Here is a 9,872-nt window from a genome sequence, read left to right on the forward strand (position 1 = left end):
AAAAGCATGGTAATCTTTAATGACAAAATAAGAACTTTCTCCATTACTGAAATGACATTCACCTCTGGGTTGACTTTATCAATCCCAACTTCTTCAACTCTTTGATGCAGAAATCACTTTTCATGACTGAACCAACTTCTGATGTACAAAATAAATTCCCACCCTGCTTTTCTTTCATTTAAAATTTAGCTTGACTGAAAAATGCAATAATTTAAATAAGAAAATAGGGTTGCAAATGCAATTTCACGATAACTTAAATGTCACATGAGGATAAGTCTAGAGAATGCAAATCAGTCAATCCAAAGTAAATATCTTCTAAGGACGCTTTAAGGCCAGCAGACAAAGATCAATTCTGACAATCACCAGAGTACAGTATGTTCTTTCATAGACATTCCAAGACTTCACAATTCATGCCATGAAACCAAGCAACGACCAACAAATGGCAACGGGGTAACACACTCATCTGACCAAACTCGACAAACATGTCTTTTGTTGTTAGTCAGTACCGTGTGACTTTAGATAGTAAAATGCTGTGGAAATGATACCCCCATGAACAGCAAAGCAAATGTTTCGCCAACTGTATTACATAGCTGTGCCATGAAAAAACTGTATTTTGTTACAAGCTAATAAATGGCAAAAGTACCCACCTAGCCCACCTAAAACCACCTAAAACCAATTTTATAGCTTTCTGGGTTGTGTGAAGTGAAAACGTTGAGCTGACCAGTGACAGTTTGGACCCTTTTTTTTACTAATCAACCCATAAAACCCAAAGAGCACTCCATAAAATGAGACAGTTTTCTTATCTTCAGGCTGAAAAACTTCCTTCTGGAGTCCTGAGGTAATTTAAAGCTTTGGCCATTATGGAAAAGGTCTCAAGTTTAAGACTCCCCCCTCCTCCTCTGCTCACCCTATGCCGGCCCAGCAACCCCTGCACTACCTACACAGAGGACACAAGCCAAGCATGACTCCATAATGATGGTTTAAAGACTCTGACGTTCATTAAGACGCTACGCTTGACGAGCAGAAGGGACCCTCTAGCCGTTAAACGATTAATAGACCGACTGCCGTCAGGATAGCCATTATCAGTGGCAAAGATGTCTTTGCGCAGCATGAGGTTAGACTGATGGGTCAGAACGAATGAAATGGGTGTCAAGTGGCACCAATTAAACGTCACTTTTCCATACCTTTAATAGAATTCTCTATGATGCTTGTCGTGCAATGGTGAAAATTAACATTACATTAACCGTTTCATTAGTTGTTTATGTGCGAACATCACATAATTCTAAATAAATGTCAATGATTTTCACATTTAAAATAGAGGCTCTGATCTAATTTTGCTGCTGAATGTTGTTCTTTATGTTTTTCAACGAACATCTTAATAAAATTTTTATGCAATAATGACATCGTGTACTCACCCTCATGCAGTTTTAGCCCTGAATGGCTTTGTATCTTCAGCAAAATACACATTTTTAAAATTCTCTGCAATGTTTTTCCTTTCTCTGTATTTGGAGACACATTATTACTTGTGTTATTTAAGGATATGTCTGATACCCTTTGATTTATAACTTCATACACCTGGCTTTAGAATAAATGGTTGTACTCTGGCTAGATAGATGGACTTTGCTTATTTCTCTTCTTGAAGCCAAAAAAGATTATTTATGGTCGGTGCGATCAGCTGTAATGGACAGCAGTAAAACAACAGGTCCATTTTCATTTGCTGGAATCTTTTCCAGCTGGAACCGTCAACAAAAAGCCATTCTAATCTTATAAGAAGTCAAGCCACATTAAGAAATAAGGGCTTTAATGGACTTGGTTTCAGACCTTTTCTTTTAACGAGAACAGTATTGAGGTTTTTGACATGCCCATAAATGAAACGCAATGTTCTATTGCTGTGTAATGAGAGAATAGAGAAGGCGGCACGTAGAGATGATCAAGATTAATAGCCTCCATTGACCTGACTCCCATTGATTTATGATTGTCTTAATTAGGTCAGGTATGCCATGAGGATATTAAAACCTCTCACCTTTTTTACAACGTACAATGATAAAATTTTACAATTCCCAACCGCAAAACATTATGGAATCCTAATTGTGATTCCATGCTTTGAACTTCAAAACTTATTGACCGTTTGCAACTAAACACATTACACCAAGGAATGTGTTTTCTCCTTATAGAAACTCAATACCTTTCCAAAAGGAGAAAAAAGACATGATAAGAATCAGAGTCATCTCGCCTTTTACAAACTTAAGATCAATCACTAATACCTGTTTTCATTGCTTCGGTTAAAAAATAGGGAACTTGTCATTAGTAATTCTGCTAAATAGCCCTTCAGCATTGACAAAGACCCATTCAATATGTTTATCTTTCCTTCATTGCTTTACTAGTCAATATTTCAAGCTATTATGTGCAAGATAAGGATTCAGATAATTCAATGCTTTTGCATTTGACCCTGTGTGATAAACTAGATTATGAACACAAACTGCTTTATGTGTCAGTGTTCTACATTAACTGGTTCAGTGGTACAAGGATAAACCATGATTAGTGTTTGGAATCTGAGTTAAGAGGCTATAATTATTGTATCAGAGCAAGCTGGTTTATTTAAGAAATGCTGACAGATTTCTATGCTACTTTTGACATGAATTCAAACATTTTCTTCAAACATGTTGCATGAGAAAAGCACAATCTATTGTTATGCAATTCACATTTGATGGATCTTAAAATGTATACGTCTGATAACAGAAAATAAATAAAGAGTAAACCTACAGCACACCACTTCAAATCAAGATAGCAATCCTGCACACAGAAAGTCAAGAAAAGTAAAGCATGTCCATTCTACCATTTAAAGTTTTAAGGTCAGTAAGATTCTTTTTAAAGAAATTTATCAGCTAAGGGAAACAAAAAACATTTATGTTGTTACAAAAAAACTTGCAAATATATGCATAAATGCATTTTTTAAACATTCTATTACCTCAAGTATCTTTAAAAAAATATTTTTATAATTTCTGAAGGATTATGTGACATTAAGGACTGAAGTAATGGATGCTCATATTTCATCTTTGCCAAGAAAGAAAAAAATTACATTTTAAAATATATAAATACAGAAACCATTACAAAAAAACCCTTGTAATAATATTTCACAATATAGATTTTTTTTTAACTGTATTTTTAATCAAATAAATGCAGCCTTTATTAAAAGTCTTACTGACCCAAAACTCATGAATGGTAGTGTAGACCTGATTTTAGTCCTGTACAATTACATGTAACAATGACTGTTAGCTTAATTCACTGTATTCATATACTACATCTCCTTCACGGCAGCAACATTCTATGTAAATTTTCATATTCACAGCCTGCGCATGATTCCAGTTACTCATGTTGTTCCTCATCAATACTGAGAATATACAATAAAGTAGCACGACAACATCTCTGCCAGAGGTGTACCCAGAGAATGAAAATTAATGTGCATTATATTTTGACTCAGTGGGAGAGAGAAACCTTGTTTTATGTTTCTCATATTACGGGTAACAGAAAGTCGGCCTGTTTGATTTATGATACCAGTGTTTAAAAGTCATATCAATTTGAAATCCTACTTGACTCCATTTAATGAGTGCTGCGTTGTATATCTCTGTGTGCGCGTATCAGCAACATCATTAAATGCATTCTCTCAAGCGATGCAACTGCTGACATTTCCCATAGTCATAATAAACCAAAACAAAAGAGCCTGTGGATGCACAGAAGATGGAAAAGCCCTCATGCTGGTGGCTTATACTGTTCTTTGTAAACACCAGCAAAAAGGAGCTCATTAAACACAAAACTCGGGGTCGGATTGCTACTGTTACAGGTAGAGAACAAATTAGCCACTTGGTTTTTCCTCTTCCTTTCTTGGTAATAATGTGCAAGACCTTTAAGAACAAAGAGGTTGGTTTTGGCATGGAAGGTGGCCAGGACAGTGAGATCATCTCACAAGCATGGACAATAACGCCACCAGAAGGGGCAATGAACACGGCTAGCCATTGGTGGGGGCAAAAAAAAAAAAAAAGTCCCTGGCTTAGTCTTTTGGGCTCATTTCCAGGATAGGTGAAGATGGAGCAATGTCAACACAGACACAAGCACAGCAACAGTGATAGAGAAGCTCCGAAGACGTTCACCGCATGGATGGGCTGCACATTGGGGTGTCCACGTCCGGTCAGAGGGGGCTCGCAACACTGATCTGCAATGAGATGGAGGGGAGAGGGAACGGGAAGGAAGAGGGAAAGACATACAGTACGTGCGTGGAGCCAGCACAGGATGGTTACGCACACAGAAGGTCACGCCAGAGAATGAAATGCAGTTTATTCACAACACCACAGCGGCGAGTTAATAGAAAAGATGATTACAAGAGTGCAAATGACAAACCGATTATTTGGGTGCAGGTCGGGAAATAAACAGGGATGAATGCCACAATAATGTTGACATATGAGTGGAGAGTGAGCGAGCAGTCCAAACCAGTGTCCGTTGTAAAGGTTTGTTTGATTGAGAAGATCGCAGGGTGTTTATAGGCACACAGAAAGGGAAGTTTAGTGGCAGTTCATTGCAAAACAAAAAGCCCAGCGATTTGCGATGTGGCCCAGAATGCGTTGCATAATTCATTAGGTGGGAATTGGAGAGCAGGATTGTTTAGAGTGAAACAACGAGACGAAGCACAATAGAATTATAAATAAGAGCGTGGGCCAGTGGGGATGAAGGGGTGCAGGCGGAGAGGGAGAGAAAAAGGAAAGGATGAGGAGGAGTTGGGAGAGAATATACAAATGACATCGAATTAACAAGGTAAATCCAAGCAGCTGAGAGGCAGTGCTGTCAACACACACACACACACACACTCTGATGTATGCCTATGCATGCACTGACACTGTCTCTAGAAATATTTCATATATAATTGGACAAGTCCAAACTAAATTTAAATATCATCTGTCAATACCATGGTATTTTTCAAGACAGGCATTTTGTCCCAATAGCAGACTGCAAGCCATATTTATTTATCATATACTAAGAAGATAAAATGAAATAAAATAAGTTACTTGATCTATCTATCTATCTATCTATCTATCTATCTATCTATCTATCTATCTATCTATCTATCTATCTATCTATCTATCTATCTACCTTCCAGCAGTACATGGTGGCATTGTGAAGTAATTGTTTCCACCACTTTATGAAATAGCTTACAGTCACATTTTTGTGTTCACCAGTTGCATCTCCTAATATAAATCCACTTACATACAGCTGCAGTTTTGCTCGCTTCATTAAAACAAACACTGTTATTAGATATGAACCTGGGACCCCATACACTCAAAAGCGAAATGCTTACATCGACACCATTACACATCCTCTACTCCCAACATCTATCAAATAAATGAAAAAAATCCAGGGATCAACAGTGGCAGGAAGCTAGAAAATTACAACGTTAAACCCCCCCCCCCCACATCTTACACGTTTTTCCAGCATATTTGCATATAATTAAACCGCCAGTACTATTAAACCACAAACACAATACCTTGACCAGTACTCTTAAAATGGTCTTTTTTACGTATTTCCACTTTTTTTTTCCTTCTAGATGGAAAATGTGCTCTTCTGTTTACAGTAGATCATGTGGCTCACATGGTTATAATTTAGGCATTATTTTAAGCACACAACAAAAGAAAATGTTATGCTTTTTTATGCTGAAAAATGATCTTCTTCCTGATATCCCACTCACAAAGAACACAAGTATTGAGAGTTGACAAGTGATCGATAGACCTCTTTAAAATGTTTTAACCTTATATTCACATTAGAAAACAGAAGTACTGTATTACTGATAGGGGAACTGGAAGCATTTCCCCTGACCTGTTCTGCCAGTTTCTTTTGGCTGGTTGATCACCTTCATCAGCTATTGACACTATTATGCCTCTAGCAAATTACCCTTCATCCATGCACCATACAGAGCCACCCACTGACTACATATTGGTTCTGAATTACTCTTGAATATTTGTGATTTCATGCTGACAATAGGCCCATTGGGACCAAGTAACCCAAATATTTAAAAGCCTTTTTATAAAAACATGACTTCAAAAGAGATCCAACTGCAAAATGCACTTGGCCAATCAGCCAGTGACATGGAGGCACTAACTGCTAGACAGTTAGACATATACGCATAATTGGTTTATTTTTGTAGTGGCAATTTCTTTCTTGTCCATTTTTCCCTTAGGGAGATAGCGCTTCCACTGACAAATCGCTTCTGATTAAGACAGAGAAACAGTTTACAGTGGGTTACTCTGCACGTTTGATTGTAAATGTGGGATACACAAGCTCTATCAAGCGTGGGTGGGTGGCAAGTGTGCTGAACTGTAGCAAGGCATATAATTATAATAGGAGACATAATTTCAGCTATAGATATTGTGAGTGGGTGATGAAGTGCTGTAGGTAATCGGACTCAATTTGTCATATGGAAAAGAGATAGAGTACTCTGTGTGTTTTGTGGAAGTGCGTGTACCTGTGATATCAGGTTTCTGAGGCATGGAGAACTTCACGAAGGTGGGTTCAGACAGGCCTTTGACGTTACGTGCAGTGATTTCCACCTCATACTGTGTATTCCACTGGAGCGGTTGCAGCAACACGAAATCATTCACACCTGGAACCAGTTTTGTCATCCACTGCTCTTCTTTATCCTGCAAAAAGCCACAAGTGTTTATACATTTTGCACAGGCATATGAGTATATGATATTAACGTTTGCTTTAGGGGACATTTGTTCTCACTGTACATAGGAATAAAAAAGACAACTTGTTATTGTATGCGAACATGCAGGTGCGCAAATAGTGGCTAAATGCTATTCTGTGTGAAAATTTCATATACGGTGCTAAAAGGTAAATGATGCAGGGGATGATAAGCTATTCTGTGTTTTTATTTAAGCTTCATTAGGAACATTCACTTGCGGACTATTTTTTAGCGGAAGGACGGAATTAAACAAATTTCAATACATATATTTTTAGTTTTAATGTTTTTTTATTGTGTGGTAACTATTTTATAATTTGCAACATGCCTAACAATGCCCTTCAGCTGTGATTTATTCATAATTTAACACAGTCTCTCTCACCTTACTAATTAAATATATTTACATACACATTTGTATTTTTTTTTGCAAAATAAGTTAACTCGTGCTTTTCATTGTGCATTCAACTGCTGTCTTGTTATTTTTATTAAGGTATTTTATAACTTAATACAGCTAACTACAACAAAAAACAATACACTAAACAACTTGTTTTTTACTTTTGAAAATGAACTTGTGTATGTGTGATATGGTAATATCCACAGAATAAAGCCAAAACGTGTGTGTTCTCTCCATCTCTCTCTAAAATATTACATTATTGTTATACTCAAAGTATAAAGCCAATACTTGCTCTTTTCTCATCCAAATTGTCACACAAAGAGAGTGAATGACAGAATTGCTGATGAAAGTGGCCTGAGAGGCCATCTGCTCCTTTTTTCTAAGAGCAACAGATAAAAAAAAAGATTCTCTTCTCTAATCTTCAAACTTTTCCACACACTTAAACAGCTGAAACACTCTAACGCATCCATTATTCTCTTTGTGTCCCTGCCTGCAGAGCATCTGAGTTTGTGCGTAATATAAAACAGTGTGTGTGTGTGTGTGTGCACTTGTGTGTGCCGGCTGTTCTGCCGGCTAAAATTTTGAAACTAAGCCCACACAAGCTGCCTTCAAAAAGTCATTGCTTTTATATTTTGACATTTTGAAAACGCCTCAGCTCTTTAAAGGCTAAATGGTTGAATGTGGCTTTCACATGTTGACAGTCCTCAGGCGAGCTGTCTCCCCGGGCTCTGACATCTCCATTTCCCCTGTTCTCACCTCCACATACGCAGGCGATCAGAGACAGAGCAAATGAGAGAAAGAGAGATATAAAAAGAGAAAAAAAAAGAGAAGAGTACAAATAAGATAAGGAAAAAAACGCCAGCGGACCCTATTACGGTTGAGGACGAAGCGAAGCATCACCAACCACAGTGAGACAGACAGAGATGAAGCAAATGAGGAGACACTGAGGCCCAAAAGGGGAAAAACAAAGCAAAGGCTTGTGTGAGAAAGAAAGAGTGCCGTGGTGAACGTGTAAACATGCTAGTGTTCCAACACTCGAAAACCTCACGATCTGGAAACAAACTTTTTGATTGTGAAACAGTGACACCAATTCACAAGGAACAGAAAAAAGAAAAAAGTGCAGCGTTAAGCATAGGCACTCTATGGTCTCAGCGCTTGCTTCAAGGTAGTCTTTTGTCTAATTTGATGCCATTAACAAAGATATTTCTGAAAAAATATTTCACTGTTGTTTAAACCTCAGCAGTTACACTCTATGTGACTGATCAACCAGATAATAATATCATCACCAGTGCAATAATAAAAGTGTTCTTATGTTTAAATAGATGTTTTTTATATCCTTGTAGATATATTTCTTTTTATCCTCATCCTAATAGAGCCTTTCCTGTACAGCCATTTGAGCATTATACCATACATAACAGGCGGTTTTGCTATTCCGAATTAAGTAAGAGTAATTGATATTAGGTATTACATTACAATAAATTAAATAAAGGAAAAAAAAAATTACAATAGGACAAATAAGAACTGACAGCAGGTGAAGTGCTCAAGGAGCGAGGCTCCATTAAAAAACATTGCAGATATACTCATATGAACTGTGATTCATAATATGTTCCTGTATTAAAGGTGTTCACTGTCTTTGAACTGGTTTCGAGAGGGAGACACTTGGCAGTGGATCTTGTTTCTTTCAGACAAGAGCACGCTGTCTTTAGAGAATACCATACAGTATATTCGAGAGTGATGAAAGGCTGTAAAGGAAAAGCCTCTATCTCAAGATGGTTGGGCCATGAGGTTGTTGATTTTATTTTATAATCCAAAGGTTAAGTACAAATTTCTTAATTAGTTTTTTTGTTAATTAGTGGAATTAGGGGAACATTTTAATGAGAAGTTCTATGTGTACAAATATGAAATAATCAATGCAATTATTAGTAAATGAGATCCATAATTTGATTTATTTCACAATTTAAGACACCGATTATTCTAAGAGGGTAATTTGCCAAAACATGGCCCCCTCCAACACCCACCCACAATCATTACTCTCTTTTTCCCAAACAGCAGTTCCAGAGAACACTTCAATGCCGTCATACCTGACACACACCAGTTTAGCCAATGAGTGATAAAAAAAAACAATATTTTATCTATACTGCTGGTGCATAAACATGGGGCATGGATTTAAAAAAGAGATGTTTTTTTCACTGCTCATTATTGAATGAGCTCACTCGTCTCCACGTCTTTACTAGAATAACACCCTCTGCATTTCAGCTCAGTGTCGCACTAAACTAAAACACAGGATCCCATTTAGTGCTGCTTTTCTCCAGCTAGTTAATGACCAAGTACATTTCAATTAGTAACATGTTGTTCGGCTAAACACAACCAATACCCCACGTGAAAGTCATGAATATATCAATGTGGTTGTAAAAGGATAATGTTCAGTTATCTAGTACAACAAACTTAGTTCATTCATGCACAACAAAGGAATCATGCTGTTTTAGAGGATACTATAATGCCTTTGTTATATATTCGGATCAGTTTGACAGCTGGCACATTGTAGAGCTGTGATGGCATTTCCATTAGAATTTAACTCAAATCACTTTAAACGTTTAGAGTTGTTTAATTAATTTGTTCTTATATAAGGTCTCAAAAAATATTACACGGAATACAGTAATATTGTAATTACAATTACTACAATTTTAAATAAATAAAAAATTATTTCATGTTACATAATGCTTCAGAAATCATTCTAATATTCTACATTCT

The 9,872-nt window shown here is 36.9% G+C and overlaps 1 protein-coding gene across 1 annotated transcript in view; it reads right to left on the reverse strand.

Moving 5' to 3' along the window:
- Positions 1 to 9,872, reverse strand: part of LOC122342059 (neural cell adhesion molecule 2-like) — a 60,001-nt gene that overhangs the window by 4,739 nt on the left and 45,390 nt on the right. The window contains exon 16 of the mRNA XM_043235840.1: positions 6,509 to 6,683. Coding sequence (XP_043091775.1) covers positions 6,509 to 6,683 — 175 coding nt within the window. The remainder of the gene's footprint in view (positions 1 to 6,508; positions 6,684 to 9,872) is intronic.

The sequence above is a fragment of the Puntigrus tetrazona genome, chromosome 1 (assembly GCF_018831695.1).
Source record: "Puntigrus tetrazona isolate hp1 chromosome 1, ASM1883169v1, whole genome shotgun sequence".
NCBI classification, from domain to species: Eukaryota; Metazoa; Chordata; class Actinopteri; order Cypriniformes; family Cyprinidae; genus Puntigrus; species Puntigrus tetrazona.